This window comes from Drosophila montana, unplaced genomic scaffold, assembly GCF_035044405.1.
Source record: "Drosophila montana isolate Dmon_TW-CO22-7 unplaced genomic scaffold, ASM3504440v1 contig_402_1, whole genome shotgun sequence".
NCBI classification, from domain to species: domain Eukaryota; kingdom Metazoa; phylum Arthropoda; class Insecta; order Diptera; family Drosophilidae; genus Drosophila; species Drosophila montana.
Window position 1 is genome coordinate 3392670 of NW_026998739.1, and position 22689 is coordinate 3415358.

The window sequence follows — 22689 nt, forward strand, 5'->3', positions numbered from 1 at the left end:
GGCAGGGACGCACGAGGGTCTTTCGGGGCTGGAACAGCTGAACTGCGGTGTGGCACGTGCTGGCCGTAGTCTTGCGCAGAATCAACACTGCGCAGTGGAAGACCGAAAGTGTGGAATCCAAGCGAAAGTTGAGCCTTTCAAAAGCTTTGGGATAGGTCGTGCTCCAAGCTTGCCTGCTGACGCCAGTGGCCAGTGGCCGGATGCAGAGGCGACGGAAAGCTTTTGGGTTGTAAACACGGCTGGTTGGAACTGGTGACTGGAAGCAAGTCTGGTGGAACGCAAGACACCCAGCAGCAGTAGAAGCGAAAGCGTCACCCAAATTAGTTGCCAGCGTTTCGCCATCGCGATTGTGTCTCTTGTTGTGTCCACTGAAGCGTTTAGCCCAGGGTCGAGTGGCCTGTCCGTCGATACTGACCCGTAGCTGTGGTCCAGACTAGCTGTGTAACGCGTCCTAAACGGTTCCGGTTAAACGCTGCCCCGAGTTTGAGCCTTAACGGCAGCCCCCAAGCGGAGACAACGTCGCGGCCCGCGTCAGTCTCTGCCTCCGCGTTCGCGTTGTGCTGCGGGTCGTCAGTGCAAGCTGCACCATACGCAAGTGTAAGTGGCAGTGAGTATTTGTATGTGTGTCTGTGTGTGGCTCGGCTCGGTCAGGCCCCAAAATAATGTGGTGATAAGTGAATGTTACCGAACCCCGGGGAAATCGTTAGCGAGTGGTCAGCGTTCTGCACATCCCGACCAAATGCGTTTTTAAAGCTTTGCTTGCCATTTAAAGCAGAGTGTGTCGACGTTTAATTATGTAAAAGCCACAGGAGCAACGCACACCACAACAACAACAACAGCAAGAACAACAACAACAACACAAACAAACACACACACACAGTCAGTCAGACGCGTCACAAATACAAAAGTATCTGCAATTTTGTCGCTCTCGCAACTCTCAGTTAACAGCTCTCAGGTCACACACAGCTCGCAAATGCTTAGCACAAATCGAAATTTCATTCTTAATACAAATTGATTTTCTTTCGGGCTTACATTTTTGTTTTATTTTATTTTATTTTTGCATTTCGCATTTCACATTTCTGCGCTTGCAGTTTCAGAGTTTGTTTTCCCCGTTCGCTTTGGCTTTGACACTGATTTATGTTCGGCTCTACGGGCGTATACGCAATGTGGCCTACAGTGTTTCGATAGACTCAGGCTTTAGGGCTGCCCCCAAAAGTCCTGCAATTAAAATGAAATTGTCAGTTATTTGTTGGTATTGTTCTTTTTTTTCTGTCATAAATTGTGCCGGCGTGTTTTTGGTATAAAAGTGACTAAGAACAAGAGAAACAACACCAACACACACACGCAAACACACACACACACACACACACACACACATTTATGGCATGTACATATATCCTTTTGCATGCACGTGCTTGCCAGAAAAGTAATTTAAGCAAGAGCTTCCACAAGAAAAGGAAATGAAAGAAAAAAATGAAAAATCAATGATGCTGTCAAGTAGCCCTACGGCAACAAACATATATATGTATGCCCATGTAACTACATAAATATATATATACATGCACACATAGATAAATACACAAGCATATTTAGAGCTTAGAGCAGGAATTTCTTGAATTTCCACATATTTACTCTCATAATTAAGTTTGACAATAAAGTACGAAAAGTGTGATTATTTAGTAGAGTGTAGAAAATATAACTATATACATATGTATATATGTACCCCATTTAACGACGAGTCAGAATGAGTACAATGTGCAAGAAGCTAACCTAGTTGGGAAAGTCTGTAATGCGTTACGAAATGTGGAAGACATCCTGTAAAGATATTGTCTGATTACTAAAGGCAGCACTGTGCTACTTATATTTATGACATGTCTCATTAGTAGAGGAAGACCTTATCATTTTACCACAATAGGCACAATCTAGGCTTTTACAATAATACTTAGAAGAAACTCACTTCACCTTGCTGCGAACATTCTTACAAAATCTCAATAACATCTGAATACGTTACCATATAGCTCCAGTAGAAACGATCGAGTCTGCCATAGTCAGAAATCGCTTCTCTTTATTGTTTGTCAATTGTTGTGGGCGGCAATTTCTTGAGATTTGTCGTTTGCCAAGTGGTTTAATATTGCATATTGAAGCTACCCTTGGCCGATTTGGTTTGGACGAAATAGGATGTTGCCAAACAGAACATTTAATGCGGGATTGATTTATAAATCATGTATTTGGCACGAATGCCGCGGGTCAATTCACCAGCTCTAGCAGCATAGATAACCAGGCCAAAGCAAATTTGCATTGCCTGCCGTGCCCGTCCAACGTTCACCGTGCACTCTGCGGCATACAATTTGAACGCATTGCAGTCAACGACACTTGCCAGCACCTGGTGGCCAAGCTTGCCAACCAGGCTGATAGAATAAATAAGTCGGAGAGCGTGCTCGCGGAGTTCCATGCAATGAGCACTGGCCGTGCGGTCCTCCTCTGGCTGCCACACAAATTGTATATGGCAGCAGCTCCAGCGGGCAACCCCTTAGGTCCGCTTGCCACCCAAGCTCGGCCCAGCTGCCGTCCTATGCGAAACTTTATTAACCCCATTTTAACGTGTTGGCATTCTCAGTCCCCATTGTTTCAACAAGCGGCTCTGTCGTGCTCCTTCCATTTGGCAGGTGGCAGATTTCTGTGGCTTGGTAAACCAATTCTGTTTCGTGCTGCTGTTGCAACCGCCTCAAGTGCCACCACCCTCTGGCAATGCCTGGTCCTGGAACCGTAGTTACTTTCAACCTACCCGAACACCTCTTGCTTGGCTGGTCCTTCGCTTTGTGCTGCTCCCGAGACGGTGGCTTTTGGTTAAAAGTTTATAATGTCAAGAGGTACTACAGAAATCAGGTTAGCCCTGCCTTTGCCCCTACTGCACTTTGTTGCGGCATAACGAATTGCAGCACTGTTGCTCAAATAGCTTCCTCAGATTCTTCGAGGTGCCTTTCGGTTAGCAAAGTGGAAGGAACAAAGTGTTTTCACTGTTAATTTTATTATTCGTGGTTCCAAAATGGTTAAACATCCAGAGTAAAACGATGTTATAAAATACTTGTTTTAGTCTTGAATAGAGAATTTTCGGGATTACAAAAAGATCCTTCAAATAAAACTTCCGTAAAACATTATTGATTTTAACTCTGAGTGTAGGAACGTGTCTCTGGATCGGCATTATCTGCTTGATTTAAAAATATTCAGTTCTTGATTTAAGTAAAAAATTGTTTTTAAGTATATTTGTGGGATACTCCTGTAGTTCTATATCTAGTGCAATACGATTGAGGGCAAACCCTCACACAAAACCTTCTTTCGCATTTGTAGTAGCAGTTGAAGGCAACGGTTATCATTTGTTTGGATAAGTGGCTAAGTGGGGCAACTCGCAATCTTTGAAGTGGATCTCATTGTGTAAACTCAACAAGTCAATCAAAATTGTCAAATGAAAAAACATTGAAAAATATCGTGTGATGAATGCGCGAAAATTGCAGGAAAGTTCCCTGTCCCATTTGGATGTGAATTACGTCAGTCTCCAGCATAGCAACGCCTTCGACAACGACTTACAAGAAGAACTGGTACAACAGCAACAGGTAAGAGAATTAAATAGCTTAGAGGTGTAGTTTGTTTCGCGGATTTGTCTTATTTTGTTCAGATTTATATGGTATGTAAATGGAAACTTCTTCGTCTATTGTAGCTGGGCTTAACTATTGTTATAGTTTTGGCAATAGCAATAAATTCCATTAAAGTACGCATTTATAAACGAAATTCGCCGTCTTTCGATAAATCGTAGCTCCGGCCACAAATTTATGCATGTTGAATGTTAATGAAGATGGGCCAATAATCATTTTTAATAGCTCTCACTATGGGTACAACTTAGCTCAGACTCAGTTTCAGTGTGCGAACTCGAGGACCGGACCGCAATATTCAAATTTTATTATTTTTATTTGTTTGTCACTAAATTGGCAACTAAATCGCGTTGAACAGTGAACACTAAACCCATACTACTTATTTTGTCCGTGGACGTTGGTTGCTGGAGACTGGCTACACAGTCCATGATATCATGATCTATTTTTAAGCTGCCACAACTTGGCTAATAGGCTGAATTGATTAGCATTTTAGCCAGCATTGTAATTGGTATTGAACTCAAGTGGACCAAATCTGAATGGGGAGCTTGGCTAATGTACTTACTATGTATATTAGGCATATTTACTGGAGAACTCAACAAAATGGTGTCCTAAGAAATGATGACCTTATTATGATATCCACAAGCTCTCTGATTACTTTATCCTAAGTTGTAAGTCAGTTATGCTTCAGACTTTTGTGGACAGATCAGAAAGCGCGGTGACATCGCCAGCTATCAAATTCATAGGTGATGATCCAAAATATGGCACTAACTAATGACGTTAACAATGCCGATGTTAATGGCGTTGTCTCAATAACTGGTTCCGATCGAACAACAGACTAGCAGTAATAGCGGGCGGGTCGAGGGCGTGACCAGCACATAACACTTCCGTAAACTTACGCGAAAAACCAGTACAAAAATGAAACAATGATCGTAGCAGCATTTAATTCGGGCTTGTGTATGTACGATCGATGATCGGTGGCAATCGAGGTGTATATTTTAACTTTTGGCTCGCAACTAAACCAGTTTCAGCTGTCTGTTTGAATAATATTCAATGATTACTGAATTTAGTGCAGGATAAATTTGGTTTTTGGCTAAGTGACGTAAAGCTAAACCAGACAAATAACACATAACAGAAGAGCAAAAATTCATTAAATATTTAAGCTTAAGAATGAGGCCAAAATCGTCAAAGATGACTGCAGTGATTTTTATTTTTATTTTTTGTTGTTTCTCGAGAGTAGATAATTTACATTTCTCACAACGGTCGAAGTTGATTTGAACGCTTAACCAACCAAAAAAAAATAGATACCCGAACTGTCCCAGCAACAGTTGACCAACCTTATATGTATCTGTATTTGTACCAGTAAATGATTTTAGCCATGCCGCCGGCTTCATGTTGGGTAATCAAATTAATAATGGGCTAAAAATTACATTTCAAGTCGTTTGAATAAATTAACAATTATAGTCTAGTATATACTTTTGGGATGAACAATTTTCTATCCGAGCGACCATATGCTGTTAATTTATGCATAAACAAGTAAATGGTAAAGATATTCCGGTAGAAACTGTATCCAACACTGGCCACGATCATTAACGAGGGAAACGGCAGTTTACTAATGCGTTTGCTAAGGTTTAATTATTAAAGTTTTGGACGTTTTTTTTTTCCTTAATTTGAGTCGCAATCAACATTGTTGAATACTGAAAAAAGTCTTGCATATTTTACACGTGTTAATTTGAGGGAGTATCCAAATTTCTTATTTGACTGAAGACTACTTGAAAACACACACATGCAATTCATTTAAAAATAGGTTTGATTAATTTTTCATAAGAAAACAACTAGAATTCCAACAGAAGCATAACAAATTGCAGTAGTCAAAAGTATTCAAATGAATTCATAAAATTAATTCATGCCTCATGACTTCCGTCAGCTGCAGGGATAAAAAAAATATAATGAAAATTGCACATGAAATCTGCGACCCTGAATGCTGGACTTTTGCCACAACTTTTTGGCTCGAATTTTATTTATTTTTGTGTGTGTTTTTTTTAAAGCACGTAGTACATTGAGTGAGCCCGTTAATTATAGAGGTCGATCAATTATTCATTTGCCAGATTACCTGAACAGAGCGCAAGCGAAGCACAAAATGAACTTCACTTAAAATGATTCTGCGAATTTTGCATTAATTTAGCCGCTCGACACTGCTCCTCTTCGGTCTCTGGCTCATTTCAATATTTTTATTGTCTGATTGAAGTGTGACGTTGGGGCCAGCAGCTGCAGATGGAGCTGCGTACTGTGAACTGGATACTGGATACCGGGTACTGGGCACTGGGCACTGGGACTCTGTGCGGCATTTCGCCAAAGAGATTAATTGCCGGTCGGCTGCGTGCTTTCAAGCCATGATCAGCGCGGGGGAGGCTTTGGGGGTACCTGATCGGCGGTGATGAGGCAGAAACGGGAACTGCATGCCCACCAATTTTCATTTCCGACTTAATTGTTTGGCCTGCCTCATACTTCAGAACTTGAAAGTTCATCAATCTTGTAACGAAACTGTACCTAGATTTAAGCCCAGTCAACAGACATCCGCACGCAGCATCAAATTCCTCTGAATTACCGCAGAATACCAAATTAACAGCAAATCCATTTAAAACTTATGCCTGAGCAATGTCCAAATGTGTTCGGATTGATTTAATATCAAATAGATTCGGTCTTCAAATTCCGTATCTAAGAAAGAGTTCTTGTATACAAAAGATCTTCGATCTTCGAGGAGTTTTGCAATTAAATAGGGTAGATTATTGGCTTTCTTGAGGTTTTGCATTAGTTCCAATTGAAAGGGAATTCGAGATGAGCCTGAAATTGCTTCAGCCAAATTCCAGACTTTTCCTTAGAAGATGCGCCTATAAATGAATAGGTCTACGCATGTAAATTGGACGCTTCGCTGGCCGCATTAGAAGAACTAGTTAGCAGAACAGTTGGACAGTTGACCGCGGAAATTTCACTGCCCAGACCACACTGTTTGCCATGGTGACGCTTTCCACCTGCTCGATTTAAAGAGACAGCCAAATTTGGTGATGACGTCGGCCACCGGCGCAGGTGAAAATCAAATGTCCCCGTCGGCTGTGCTGTGCCTGCTGTCACTGTCCCCGTTCCTGTGCGTGTGAATTTTCAGATGGTCCCAATGTCTGTGTTCAATTTTCGATTTCGTGTTTTTTCCTGTAAATACTCTTGCGTTCAATTTTCAGCCTACACACACACACACATACACACACAGAGACGCACACGTGTTGACAGACACGCAGATAGGCCGTGGAAAACAGGTAGTCCTGACCCATTCCAGGTCACAGGCTGCAAATGAAATCATCGAGCGCGCCCCACGACTCGGACTTGGACACATCGTGTGGACTTTGGTCACGGCCGGTTGACAAAGCCACAGGTCTTGCCCAGGCCCGGATAGCCTCAGAGACCGCAATTGAATAAAAAAATCGATTTTGTGCCGAACAAAAAAGGTCAAATGCATTGCGCTAAGTGAAATTCGATATCGAGCTGTGAGCAAATCTAATCCAAGTCCGAGCTGCATCTAGTGCAAACATCCTGGCCATCGGCCGCCACTTGGCCACCAGCTGCCGCTGTCCTGGCCTGTGCACAAGGACGCGCCAGGTCCTCAGTCAAGGCAGAGCAATAGCCAACAAGTTAACAGGCCCCACACCCTGCGCACCCAACACAAACACACCGAACCCCCAACACTTTATACAGATATATATGTTAATGTGAGCGCCTCTGGGCGTGTGTGTGTGTGTGTGTGTGTGTGTGTGGGAATTGTAATTAGTGGCACTTTCCCAGTTCTTTTGTTTGCGCACACTTGACACAGCAACGATTGCGGCCAGCCGGAGCAGGGACGAGCGGCCTAGGACCTAAACTGACATGTAATATCTGCATATATTAAGTGCAAACAGTATCTTGGATTGAGTTTGCCTAGACGGCACATATATTTATTTTGATATTTAATCAAGTGTATTTTGACTGCTGTAATAGCTTTCGACTGGACTGGAGCATTGTATCTGTGCTTGTTACCCGATCGATATAAAAAGTTTGGAATCACGGCATAATCTTCAAATATGGAAACTGTCTTTTTAGCCTCAATCTTTTTTTTTAATTCAGAGTGTAGTCAGAATCTATTTATAAAAGGTGTCGTGCAGCCATTTAAACACTCTCCCCACCTATGTAAAATAGGCGCAAGCGAATTGCCTCCAACGCATTTCTATTGTTAAATGTTTGCTTTCGTAATTTCGCTTCAGTCGGGTCACATTTATCACAAATATATCCAAATTATGCAAATCGGCAGATCTGCACTCAACCCGAAACGTGAAGGCACTTTCCAAAAACTTAGACCTTACTGGGACCCTAAATCATCTGGACGGAAAAGGAAAGAGCCAACAAATAGTCAAAACTGGCACCACGACAGATACATCTTTGGAAAATTATTTGCCATTGTTTGTCGCAATTGTTGTTAGTTGTGGTAGTGGGGGTTGCGATGGTGCAGCCGCTCGTTTCCACCATAATTCTTTTAATTATATGATCTATTACATTAGACATAGTGAATGCATACATATACATATTTCTCGCACACTTGTAACACATTTTAGCATATTTTATTAATTTAAATAATTCAACTCGGCCACTCGGACAGATCTGAGCGGCCCGATAAAGCGGCCGAGTTAAGTTGTAGACCGTTGTGGGGTGAGGCGGAAAACGCGGAAAACGGAATACGCGTTTGTTCAGCGATGAGTGACGAAATGCCGGACAGCCGGTTGAAAGTCGCACAGAGTTCCAAAACTAAAGAAAACCCAGCGAAGCGTCCAAGCGATCGCATCCACCTCCGTTAATTCGTTGAGGTCGCTAATTAAATTCAGTGGAAAACAGGCGCATTTACCGATGTACAAACGCAGAAGTTTACCACAAAATATCATTTTAAATAAACTTCTTCTACTGTTTTTCGGTCCGTAATTTGTTTATTATTTAGCTGTCCCGACTACATTTCTTGATCGCCCACCTTCAACTTGGCTCTCTTTGGCTTTTACCAGGTTTGGACGTCCGTGGCGCATGAGTAATGGGTGTCTAAGTGCCGATTACGCCCCTTGGCATATTTATCACAGGAAGTTGACCTTATGTAGAAGGCTTAGTTCAAAATATAGTTTTCTGCCAAGATAGACTAAGAGAAACTTTCTTTAGACCTGGACTATCAAAGGGCCGAGCCAATTTGCATGTGGATTTATCACAATGTAATACAAACTGGCGCCAGCAACGTGTCAAGTGTACACAAAGCGCCAGTAGCCCATGGGAATTTTGGGTGCAGCTACCACAGGAGCCAAAAGTCAATAGACGGCCTAATGGCATTGTTTGCCCTTTTGTGTGCATCAAAAGCATCAAGGGCTCTATTCCCGCTGGTGCAACCCGTCAACTGCTGCCGCTAATCCTTCAATGATGCAGTAGGTCGCACGTGTTAAATGCTTGAATGTCAAGTGGCTAATAGAGCTATCTTCGTGATGCGCTTTGAATAATGATATCTGGCTACTGGTAACAAAGTAAATGACTGAATGTTAACCTGAAGCCAAACCCAAACTCTAACCCCAACACAAACAAGACAAGTGCGGCTCCTGACTCTGACTGTGATCCTCACGCGCCATCCGTCACTCGAACGCCGAACGTTGAGATGTTGATGTTTTGACAGCACAACATCATTATCTACTCATTGTCTAGCTCGACCTTAGTCTCTATCTGTGCGACTGGGACTGGGACTGGGACTGGGACTGGGACTGGGACTGCCTAGGCTTGTGCCCCAATCAAGGCAGACGTCATTATAGACAGATGTGCTTCATCATCTTGCCCGAGACGGAGCAATAGAAACAGTTTGTGCAGCTACCCCAGCCACAATGATACCGATCCGATGTAATTAGAGGCCAGGTTTTACAAAATACCCGTTCAGACTCTGATTCGATATGATTTTTCCATAGCTGAGCTCATTCTGTTTTTGTTGCTGGTAACATAATCCAAACTTAATGTCACTGCGTTGCCAGAGTAGTAAAGATTTAATCATTGCACACGCTTTCACCCCACGCTAGCCTTAAAAACCCTTCAGCACGATGCGTATCTTGACCAGAATACATCTTATTTTATAGCCGAAAAGAAAGTGTGAATCAATTAGACCCGAACTCGGACCCAATTGTTTACTTTGCCAAAAAAAAGAGATGAAAAACAATTAGGGAATTTTATTGCGCTCAATTTAACTACTAAGACCCAATATTTATGTTCATCATGTTTTTCTTTTTGCCTGTTGGGCTTGTTATGTTTCGTGCCCGTTGTCAATGTCGTAAAACTGTTTGCGGCCTGTTCGCCGGGTCGTTGGGTGAAAGGCCGGGCTATAAAGCAGTAAGTGCACAAACACACAAACAAACACTCGAATCCGTACTGCGATCACGTTTTAACATGGAAAGCGATCTATGATAAGTGCCAACCTGTGCTGTATTATATATCCGAGCCAGATACTTGTAGTTGCGGTACTTGTTTCTGCAGACGCATGTCTATTAGCCCCTTTTACAAAATATTGTCAAAAAAAATTAATATTGCTGCTAAACGCGTCGCCGAGCCTCGAACGCTGCGTCATCGTCTGATTCACAGATCGGATCGTCATCGTCATCGCCATCGCCATCGTCACGGTTCTGGGGTAAGTGAGGACCACCTCAAACTCAAATGTTTGGCACGCGTTCGCTGCGCTGCCCGCCTGCTACAGCGACAGCGACGCCGACGCCGACTGCGCCAGCGGCAGCACCAATTGAAATGATTAGTTTGAGTTGTCAGATTTTGACAAGCGGTTGTCATCTAGGCTGTCAAACATTTTCGCTTTGCTTGCCTTGGCAATGAAATGAATTGACAAATTCTTTCGTGTATTTGAGAAAATTTTAATTCTATTTTATGTTATTAAAATCCGATAAATTATATATTATCCTACCAAGCTGTCCGACTGTGTTTTGATCAAGTTTACTTGTTTAAAAACCTCCCAAAGTAGTTTAAAAACCTAAACAAAGTATTTTTTAAATTTTTTGCGATGGCTTTATTTGTCGCTTACAGGCTTTAGTTATTATGTCAGTGTTATTTAAGATAGTAAGCAATTTATCTCTGCCTTCTCTCTATAAGGGTAGACATTTTTAGCTAAGCTAACTAAAGGAGGAGTAGTCTACTGAGGATTCGTTGTATCATAGCTGATATATATTTGACGCATTCCCAGTTCCCGTGTGGAAATGTGTTTGCCTCTGTTAATGTTTGTAGGTAAATGAAAATGTGAGAATGGGTAATCCAGATCCGGGGTGAGCTCTCTCCTAGTCGAGCTCCCTCGACTTACTTTTTATGATTGATGGCGTTTTTCGACTTCAAAAACAGTCAACATTTTTTCTTATCAAAACCGAAGAAAACGTCAAAAGCAATCAAACAATCAAGGTAAAAAAAAATAAGGCAAGATTTTGTATATTTCGTAATTAAATGTTGGAATGTAATTTCGAAGCTTTATTTGTATCTTAAGCAACGATAACTGGACTTTGTTCATAACTGAGCATAATTATAGTCCCAAGTCATAACCCTAAATACAGTCAGCACACACAGACTAGGCCATGGGCACACACTCGCACACGCACAACCGAATTTTTAGAGCTTCAGAAGATGGTGTACTATAAAAGTGCTTTATATCATTTTCCCATAGCTGACCGATGCACGGAACGAATCTTTATTTATGGCATAATGATCGCTTGACTCCCAATAGTCCCTTCTTCTTTGCATGTGTGTGTATACGTAGAGTGAGAGTGAGGCAGAGGCAGGTGAGGAGGAGTCGCTTCGTGTGCCCGTCTCATCGCTTTACGATCAATGCTCGTTTTAAGCGCGTATGTGTGTGTTTGTATTGGACATCATCTGTACCCGTCTCTGGCCAGCTCTTCGATAATTCTTTATTATTTCTTTAAAACTTCACCTTTAATTAAACACGAAACGAAATTATAAAATTGTACCTGCTTTAGCAGCCACCACTGCCCAAGTCCAAGTCGCAGTTTCAACTTCTTCGTGTTGTGTTTTTTTTTTTTTGTAGTTTTGTTTCTTCAGCCCACGGGGGAATTTTTACCTGAGCCAACGAACAGCGCGACCAGCGCACGCAGCGTCCCGCTCATCTGCTCTCGTGCGCGCCCCGGTTTCTCATGTGTGTCCCCAAATTCGATCAATTTAGATACAAACACCCATTTATGCATCAGTACCTTTTATTAAACTACGAGCGTGTGTGTCAGTGTGTGTGCGCGTGTGTGTGTGTGCGTGTGCCTGTATGTGTGGGTCTCAGTTTCTGTTGCCGCCGATCTCAGCGCTACGTGCTGCCTTAATAAGCCCGTTAATGGAATATTAGGCAATGGCAAAGAGTTTCAATTCGGCTCGGGGAGACAATCAATATCAATACACTACACATTTCGAGTCGCACATGGCGACACACTGAGAGAGAGACACACTGAGACAGCGGCTGGGGACAGCGACAGAGCCAAGTTGAAATTGTCGGCTGCTGCTGCTGCTGTTGTTGTTGTTGTGGATCGGCTCTTTTTTAGAGCTAGTGGCCAGCTCTGAGCATCACACGATCGAAAGGTTTTAGTGCTGGAATGCAATAAAAATTTTATTTTTGTTTTGTTCGATTTGATACAAGTTTTATAGTTGGTCTGGTTATTGTGTGTAGGAGATACGTACGTATGTACATATGTATAAATACCAATATCACTGAGAGTACACACACTCACATGCGCATAAATGCGGGTAAAAACAAGTATACAATCGGTAAAAAGTAACGCATATATTTTGTTATATATATACACTGAAAATAATATTTAATGAAGACACCCGGGAAAATATTAACGCAAATATTTTTATTTTATATATTAGACTAAAAAAGATATTTCATGAAAAGTGAAATTATCTTCGTACATGATTTAAAAAGATTCATAATTTATCAATTAATTGTGTAGAAACCAAAGCCCGACCTTAGACTTTCGCCTATCAATGAGGATTTCGATAATGTATGAAAACCTAGCTAAGAGCTATCACCACAATTTAAGGAAATTATTTTCTGAAAATACCAATATCTCATATAATATATATAAGCCCTGTCTAGCATATGAGCTCTTCTAGCGTATTTTAAGCTTCCGCCTCCATTTACCTAATTTAAGTCTTTGCCATTGCAGATGGCTTTCGTGGCTCTTTTTTCTCTAGTTTCTTCTTATTCGTTATGTCGTTGTCTCTGTCGCTGCAATAAATATTTGATACTCGCACTAAGCCCGAATTAACATAATTTGATCGAGCGGTTTGCCGCTGCGGCCGGCAGTGACAGCGTCGCATTTTTTATGCCCGCTGGACGCGTCGGAAAATTATTACATGAAAAACGATACCTTTTTCCCCCACACACCACTCGCTGTAATAAAAAAGATGCTTTCTTTCTATCTATCGGCTAGGAGGATCTGTGTATTATGATCATACACTGGCACTCACACATGCATACTCTCTAATGCGGCATATACATGCATCCCAACTAGACTAATGTTGTTTAAGAAAAAAAAAATGAAGAAGAAAGAAAGAAATACAACAGAGAAGAGATCTGTAACTAAATTTATTCAAAGGCGATTCGAAAAACGTCGCCATGACTCTCTCCCCTTTCTTTTTGATACACTCACAGACTCGTTAAGAATAGATTTTAGATTCGTCGGCCATGGTAATGCGTCTGACTGATATTAGAGGAAAGTACTTTGAACGTTCCTGTCCACAGTTCCAGTTGCATTCCCATTTTCCTTTCCATTCCCACTCCCATTCCAATTCTTTGCATTAGTTACCGATACTGCATCAGCATTTCACTATATCCATGTCTTCTTCGTTTCTGGCTTTCTTTCACCTACAAGATTTATCGCTTTGTATTTGTATTATTTTTAGTTGTTTTATGTCAGCTGCACTCCCGTCCAACTGCTCGGTTTTCTCAGCCCTCTTGGCCTCTCACTCGTAGTGCATAGTATCTCCATACCATTCAGATACATAGTTAGCTTTTAAGGCTAAAAATCGAGTCTCTACTCATTGGGCAAGGGGGCAGGCAAGTGGGCTCTTAGATGCACAAAATTACGGCGACATTTTATGTTTGTTGGCGGCGCATTCAGCCCGTATAAGTTTTTCTTCAATACAATGCCAATGTACAACTTTATACCTAGCATCGGCCCCTAATTAGGTCCCCTGTTTTCTCTGATTGGGCGTGTAGACGAATCTATTTTAAGCTGCTATTATTGCTATAGCCACATACTCAGGGGTGGCTGGGTAGCTTATAAGTAGAGTTGTACAAAAAAAAGTGGAACAATTCCTAATATATATACTTCACAATTTTACAAACACATGATTCTTATCACAGGAGAAGGAAAATTGATAAGTTTTGACAGCGATTAGATAAGGATTCAATGCAATGACTATCTAAAATTTAAAATCTAAAAAACACAATTTAATTATAATAATATTAAATGTAAAATGGGGTCATTCTAGATCAAATTTCAAATGGAAATAACTTTCGCGGCATCTCGGGTACGTGGAATCAGCGAATGGCACATTCCCAAGTATTTTGAGCAATTTGGTTAATATATTATATTTTTTTCTTTTTGGAAGCAGAGTAGATGTGTTAGTTTAAGCATTTATGTATTTTTCCACAAAGAAATAATTAAGAATACTGTTAGAGCTCTACTCTACACACATATAAGTTCCATTTGTTATGTATCTTTTCGTTGCCATTTTTGGACAAAATTCCAAAGCAAAAGACTCGAAGAGTGCAAATCTTTTGAGATGCTCGGTCCGGCCCCCGGCTGCCAATGCTGCCCTTCTATAAGACAAAAGAATAACACGTGGATAAATAATGTCTTTTCGCTAGTTTCAAAGAAGTTATTAATTAATGTATGACTCGAAGTTGGGTTGAATCTTCGCTAGTTGCTTGGCCTTTACTGCTGACGCTGTGGTTGGCCACGACACAACCCGACCCGACCCGACCCGACCCGTCCCGGCACGATACCTAATGCTTCGGTCATTCCCATTTTGTATTCCAGTTCATGTTATGTTAATCGCCCGGAGAGTGACCAAAATGATGGAAGAAGCTGCCTTTACGATGGCTTTTGGAGACATGTTCTCTGTATAAAATTAAGTATTGTTTGATTGCTTTTGTCGAAATCGCCGCTAAGAATTTTGTTTAGTTGTAGTTGTGTAACTTTTATTCTGTATGTCTTTCGCTTTAGTTAATAAATACTCAAATTTAAATAGAAATTTCGGTCGCTTGCAGAGTTCATTGCACTATGCTTAGGCATATATAAGTATTTTGATGACAGAGTATAAAAATATACATATTGAAAACGGCAACAGTGGAATTCCTTGTTATATTCCCGGAAACCAAAAGGATTTACATTTGTTGCCGTTCTCAAAAAATGAATCTATTTGATGCAGGTGCTTGAACGTTCCTTGAATAGCCGGTCCCAATTATTGCACTACATTTCAAAACAGATAAATTCTGGTACGTGATTTCACGCTCAAGATAAATGCGTCCTTGTTCGATTCTAGGAAATGGAAATGGGATTAGATTTTCACCACTTTTTGTTCGGCACACGTTTTAGCAAGTGTTAGCCTGGATAACCGAACAGTTTTTTGAAATTGCACGTGTGTGCAATGCCCCACCTGAACGTGAGTGCATGCCTCAGCATAGTTTCTCTTACATAACGACATAGCTGCTCAGATTACCAACATATGCTGTTATACCGAAGAACATTGTCTCTTGACATTGTGTTTCTGTCCACTTTATATAAATTAATTGAATCTGAACATTTTTTGCGAAACGAACAGGGCCTAATGCTTTCTCGATGGTATCCTGGCCGTTTTTAAGGAACAACACATTATTTTAAATCATGTTTGGCTCGTAAAATAATAAACTTTAATTTTTTACATTGATTAGATACCCTTCAATTTAATCATAGAAGTTTATTTTTTATATACAATTTTTAACTTTATTATCCCATTGCTTTTCCAGGGTTCCTCACCAACTCTGACGCTGGTCACCTCAAAAGTAAGTATAGTCCATCTTTCCATTACATATGTTTAGCGCTTAAGATACTGCATGGCTTACCTAGGTTCGAACCTAGGCGCAAACCTTCGCTTGAAATGCATGTACTCCATACAATTTCATACATTCCATTAAGTTCGTGATCCATTGCGAATTGTTGCGGCAATTAGGTCGGATTGGGAAAATCGGTTTTTGGCAATGACCAGAAAACAAGGGCTGAAGTCTTTAAAGCTGGTGACTCAGCGCAGAACCACGTAAAGGAAATGACGAATACACGGCACAAAAGAAGCGAAGCGGGAAAGGAGTGAGCTTGCAGCGCGAGATGTTGCACCAAGACAACATGTGAAATACTCACACACACACTCATACACGCACACACACTTAAGAGGCAACTCCAACTGTGGCTGTGTAAATATCTTACCGATTTAAGTGCTCGTTTTTAGCCTTTCTGCACTCGTAAAAATTATACTTAATATGTTAAATTGGATGCAGTGTCACCAACGCCGGTTGTAATAAGTTTGAATAAGGGTTTTTAGGTAACCCGGCGGTACCCCAGAGATTACCTGGCAGCAGATTACGATATCGGGTAATCGCAACTCCCAGTCAAGTCGTTAGACCCTGAGAAATGGCCGCACACTCAGCGAATTCTGCAGAAGAAGTCAGCCAAGAACTGAAGTGAAGAGAAGGAGGAGGAGCGCAGCATGCGACCTTGAAAACGCAAACTATGCCGCGAGGGCGCTACACACACAGGCAAACACGCATCCACACACACACATTCACGGCAGCAAGCTTGAGAACGGGAGCTCCTCACAGTCAGACAACTCGAGCCAGGGAAACGAAGTGTGTGCGTGTGTGTATGTGTTTGCTTGTCCTATGCAAGATACAGTAACAAAACGAGTTTCGCTACCAGCACAAGCTGCATCGGTATCCGTATCTAACAGATACACAGATGCTTCTCATGCAAGCCCGAAGAACGAAGACCGAAGAAGCACCGCAACGCAAAATTCGGTCTTTGTGCCAATAGAACTTAGAATGCGGTAGGACGTCAACGTCGACTTTAGCTGTTGTTGTTTGTATTTAACTTGTTGTTGTTGTTGTTGTTTCGTTTTGCACGCTGTTATTCCGCCGCGCCACAGGAAACGGCAACATTGCCAGTCTTAGGCTTTGATCTCGATCTGCCCCGCCTCCGCTTGCAGTGTAGCAGAAGGGATGCCGAGTGGGGCAAAGCATCTAAACAAATTTCCATGCATATGCACGTCAATGCTGCTGCCGTTTGTCCCAGTCCGAAATCCCAGTTGCTGCGAACAAGGCGGCGATATGCAAGATTTAATTTGACTTCATAATTTTTTTGCGCAACACATTCAAAATTTAATTAAATTCATTGTTTGGTCTCAAGGTTTCACACATTGCATTCGAGTTGAAAATTGCTTTCTGTTCTGAATCAGCCTATTCCATATTTTTGCGGTTTTTAAATTGGGACATCTGGCGACAGGCACAACCTCTTCTATCTAATTTATAAATTTTAAAAATGTCTAAACCATAGGTGAAGATAACTGCGACCCCTCGAACTATAAATTTATATTTATATTTCCAAACTTATCCTAAGCAAGCTGCAAGTTGCAATTCGCAAATCGCTCAAAAGTTAAGTTCTTATACAAAAAATCATTTTTTATATAAAAAATATCTTAACTCAGCAGTTTCTAGTCACAATGCTCCTTACATACATATAAACAAACTCTTGTTCACAGTGTAGCTCGAAAAGAGCTCATTTTCTATATATCTTCTAGGATATATGTAAAATCTTCGGCCACCATAAGATAACTGTTTTTAATTTAGGTATTATTGTCATGTGGTCAATGCATGCTTCCAGGAATACATTAATTCGACTTATACAAACGCACACTTAACGCCGCGCTCTAAAGCAGCCATATCCAATGCGTTGGAGTGCTATACATATAAAGATCAACGTTTTATGCATCCTTAACTTACACTCTATTTTAATTGCCAAGAAATCCTCACAATCACAGTTGGTGCCTCGGTCCCACACACCGACCGACCCATCTTATGTGCAATTAAACAGCAAGCCCAGGTTTGCGGTTCGTTGGGTGGGGGCAAGGGCATGGGCAAAAGCAAATTTACGTCCGCTGTCAAAAGGCAGCGACGTAGCGTATTTAATATTTTTCAGCGTGTTTTACCATTTCATGTTGTGTCATCATCATCGTCAGCATCAGCACCAGGAACGGGCGCAGGCGCAGTCCCAGTCCCAGTCGGAGTCACGGCTGCTGAAAAGAGAACAGAAGATACAGATACACTCGGCGTGGAGTGGTCAATCCTGTTCCTTAGGCTTCTGTGCCGGCATAGCTGAGACGGGAACGGGAACGGACGGGATACAAATTTGTACGCTCAACTACAAACTAAAAAGTCTTAAAAGCATTTGCAGAAACGAAGGCAAAGAGTAAACACAATAAAGGCATAAAAATTGCGAGTGAGCAAACAAATAAAAGGAAACAAGTGAGAAGCAGGAGTGGGCAGGTGGAGAGACAGGGACAGCAGTCAACTCAGACGGGGCAGTCAGGGCAACGCGGGCATGGTGTATGTTGTTTTGTATCTGTGCTGCTCATTTGCACTTGGAATACAAAAGATACATTTTCGTAAGACCATTTTGACATGACAAGATAACGACAAGCAATCCAACCAAGCGACCGACCGGACGATAGTCGGGGGAGCACTGACAACGGGCCGCGGGCCGCATCGGGCACCAGGCATGAAAGCTGCGCCTGCTCATTGGCTCCTTGCCGACCTTTGCCTGAGTGTTTCGTATTTTAATTTTCATTACGGCCACACCGCCACACATTGGAAGGTTCTTGAGAAGCTGCGACGGCGACGACCGGCAGCGCATAAAGTCAGCGCAAGCAGCGCAAATGTGAGTATTTCTCAGAAATTGCAAATTATTTTTGAGCTGAGCGCCTGCGCCTGGAGATGCCTCGTCACAGGTACGAGTCGCAACTGGCGCGGCCAGTCTCAGCAGCAGCAGCAGCCACAACCGCCAAAATGAGTTAGCATCCCAATCCCAATCCCTGTGTGTGTGTGTGTCCGTGTGTGTGTGTGCGTGTGTATGACTTTGCTGAGTGCCAGCGCAACCGGCGAGCGACACAAATGCGCAGATACTTTTGCCCATTGACACTCCCGCGCCCCTCTTTATGTGACACCACAACTTCAGACTTCAGACTGGGACAGGACGCGGCCAACGGCCATCAAGTGCTCCGGCCTCGTCCACTTTTTGCCCCGCGCCGCCCTTGCCCTAAAGTGGTGTTTATGCACTCTCATAAACATTTTTATTTTAATGATTTTTATTATTGTGCACATTCGTTACTTTTTATGCGCCCTAGAGGATCACGGCAGCCATGCGCTGCGTCCAGCATGGGCTACCCTTAATCTTAATCGTGTCTCGATCTTGGCCCTGAGTACTGTGAAAGTTTTGTCAGCGACATTCATTTGTCGCTTCGCTTCTTAGACACATTTTAGAACTTTTGCTTAGAGATTAGCATGTGCTCGAATTTGTATTCTTAATATCATAATTATAAATATTATATACCCGTATGTATGAATCCTTTGGAGTCTTCGTTGCTGCATGTGCTCTTATGTGGCTAGTTGCTGCGATCGCCTCACCCTGCCGAACCATAAAAATTAATTTACGTTCGATTTCAAAATATTCGCCGCACAGTGGACAACGCCGCCAGCGCGGATGACACATAAAATTCCACGTTTATGACCCCTTAAGATTCAACTTGTGTATGGCAAAATCTGTGTGAAGTACCAGAGATCCAATGGCAGCTTATCCATTTCGGTTTCATTAAAAAGCTGGACCTCGTAAAAAAATCCTGTGTTATTTTTCCACCACCAGACACTGGCAGACCCATCTTGCAATTTGCATTGTCCACATACAAGAATCTATAGCTATATAAATTACAACTTTAGTTTCTGCTAATGCTGAACAAGTCTGTTTATTAACAGCGCGACTTAACTTAACACATATTTTGGTATAGTTTGTTTGTTTAGAAAGGAAAAGCGTACTTGTTGGTTACCTAAGAGTAAAGTATTGTTATTAATTCTAGTTAAGTTACTTCGTCGCATGACCACCGCCCAGACGGGCAACAGTGCGGCGTAATTTGAGAATCTCGGCTTGCAGCTGGTCAACGCTATTGTCCACAGTTGTGGGCTTTGCCTGGGCTGTTGCTCCTTGTGCGGATGTGCGATTAGCCACAAAGGGCAACGCGCCCTCCACACTAGCAATGGAAAGATCCGGATGAATCTGAGGAGTAGTCACGTTCACGCTGTTAGCAACAGGCGCAGCCACCGCAGTGTTGGGTGTAGCACTAGGTGCGAGATTAGATACAGCAGCAGCAGCACCTAAAGCTGGAGTAGCTGTTACTGTGGCTGGAGCGGCAGCAGCAGGCGTCTGTGCCACGGCGCGGTGTGTAGATATTAATTTCTGTAGCTTTGCTGTGGCACTCTCACGCTGTGAGTCCAGCAGCATACGCATCGCTTCTTGATCTTCCGACTTGGCTTTCTCCATTGAATCTGAGCCCTCGTCTATGAATACGTAATTTATGACGTGCGCGTGTGTGCCTGGCTTAATTCGGTAGATGGGCTGACCATCGCCGCCACCGGTAGCAGCAGATAGAGAGGGTATATCGCCCATTTTGGCCATTTCGCCACCCACTTGGAAAATCGATGTCTTGCCATTCACCACCAGCGGCTTGGGCATGATGTAGGGCGCAGACACAAACTGGGAGCACTTGCGCTTGGTCACTTCCACATATTTGCTCACCCGACAGCCGCTGGTGCTGCAAGCCCGCAACGGCGTGGCCATGGACTCGCCGCCGGCGCCGCTAGCTCCAGCCGCTGTTGTTGCTATATTGGAGCTTGTCGCTTGCATCTGTAATTGCCATTTAGAGTGCATTAGGCTATTATTTCAACATATGCAAAACTTTGCGTTAATCTTACATTCATTTAACTTTGTTTTTTGTTTAGTTAATTTTCGTGCAGCGCGTCTACGATTTTTCGCACAGCAATTCTATTGTATTCTTTGGTCACATTGAAACGAGGCTTATTTTTTTATTTCAAAAAGCTGTACAAGTTCAATGTTTCAGTTTGTGCTCAAATCCGAATATTACGGCTACCAAATAGCTTAGATTTTGTTACAACTAATGAAAAACTGTAAACTATGCAGATGCATTACAATTTAAGGAACTGAACCAAAAGAACTTGCTCATGTTCAAAAAAGAACTAATCGATTCAGCTCTCACAGAGACGCAGCGCGCATGTCTGGTTATCGATTGCGCAAATGCTCGATAGCTCATATAGCAGATGGTTTGGCGCGAAAGATAATTCAAATGCATCGATTATATATAAAATATTATTTACAATATTTAACAAACCACTAGTAAAATTTAAAATCTGGTCTGCTATTTCAATTATGTATTGTGTATTGAACCCAAATAGTTCAAAGGTGCTTTGTACACTGCAACTTAAAATCTGTGGCCAAGCGGCAGTGGCGAGTCCATTGTAGGGTGCAATGACCTGAAAGCCCTTGAACACAACATTGAGCAGCCGTGGCGAAGTGTGGCCGCGACAGACACCCGCTTCATTTACATTCCCGAGTACTTTAAAAATGGGCAGGCAACGCCAAAGTTGAGTCGTTAAAAGCACTGAAAACGGTTATCATAAGGCGTTCGAGACCAACGCCAGTCCTTCTGCCAGCTTCTTTAATTTCCACGTCCATCTCACAGCCAACAGTCGCTCAAAGCGTTCACCAGACTTGCAGCCTCATTGTTGGCTCAAATGAAATAATTACTTTAGCACACTTTGACTGACTGACTGACTGGCTGACTGAATGCCTGGCCGTAATGCCATCTTGTGTGTATGAGTGCATCCTTAGTCATGACCAATATATCGACTCGCATTAACAACAACAACAATGAAATCAGCCGCAGATGCAATAAAATCCTCCGACATATCCACGTCGCGCCCAGTCCGACAATAATAAGAAATGAAATGCCATTTATTAAGCATTAATAAGTGCGAGGGTCCATGTCCATCCATCCATTTGCGCTGCACTTGGCTTCGGTGCCCCAACCAACATTGGACCGCGACCGGCTCTCCACCTGGGTGCTCTGACTCTGACTCAGTCTGGGGCTCTGACGATGCCTGTGGCAAGCCTCTGGCCAGCGTTCTCTCTATACTTCGTTGCCGGTTTAGCCAACAAACTTGCCCCTCGTTGGGTCGACTTACCGGCTTATGTACCTAAAAAATTCGAATAATAAAATTTCTTGAATGTTTTTCACCATCCGTGAGCACAGCCATACTTTAAGTTCATGCATGGCTCTAATTATCATTTAAGTGCAAATGGATTTATTTGTCGATGTTGTCGATAGTAGTAATAGAAATGTTCTTCACTCATCTAGATTGTAAATAATGTACATATATATATAAAAATATTTAACTTATACATTCCTATATGATCGGCAATTTTATCAATTTCCATAACTTTCAATCACTTTACTGTGCATTTTGCTGATCAAAATTCACACCAAGTTTCTGAGAACAGCCCCAAAAATTGTTGAGTTTAGCGTTTAGCAGATTCATCGTCGGCAACTTAATGAAATTCCAATGCATCTCGGTAAAAAAAAATGTGCAATTATGAAATATGAAGCTATTTAAAATGCAGAATGCGGCTACACATCGGAAATGTTTTGGCCCAATGGACTGAAACTGAATCACTTTAAGCATATTGGATACCGCGATTAAGGTGGAAATAATTATGTACAGAGCTGAAGCTTGTGGCTGCTTTAAAATATGAGTCACATTCAATTTGAACTTTTAGATGATGTTGCAGTGTGATTAATGAAAATA

General features: G+C 42.2%; 2 protein-coding genes across 10 annotated transcripts in view; one reads left to right on the forward strand and one right to left on the reverse strand.

Moving 5' to 3' along the window:
- Positions 1 to 323: 323 nt before the first annotated feature.
- Ca-beta (Ca2+-channel-protein-beta-subunit) overlaps positions 324 to 22689 on the forward strand; it is a 36979-nt gene continuing 14613 nt past the window's right edge. For 5 of the 9 annotated variants that reach the window (XM_064697330.1, XM_064697331.1, XM_064697333.1 and 2 more), the window contains exons 1-3: positions 324 to 597; positions 3355 to 3611; positions 15742 to 15777. In XM_064697330.1, coding sequence (XP_064553400.1) covers positions 3492 to 3611; positions 15742 to 15777 — 156 coding nt within the window. In that variant the 5' untranslated portion in view covers positions 324 to 597; positions 3355 to 3491. The remainder of the gene's footprint in view (positions 598 to 3354; positions 3612 to 15741; positions 15778 to 22689) is intronic. The other 4 variants (XM_064697332.1, XM_064697334.1, XM_064697335.1 and 1 more) reach the window with 1 other exon arrangement.
- On the reverse strand, positions 19748 to 21025 carry Boh2 (Buddy of Hmr 2). Its single transcript, XM_064698075.1, has 2 exons — positions 20782 to 21025; positions 19748 to 20713 (listed from the first exon to the last, which is right to left on the reverse strand). Exons 1-2 carry the CDS (start codon positions 20785 to 20787, stop codon positions 19895 to 19897), a joined length of 825 nt encoding a protein of 274 aa, XP_064554145.1. The 5' UTR covers positions 20788 to 21025; the 3' UTR covers positions 19748 to 19894.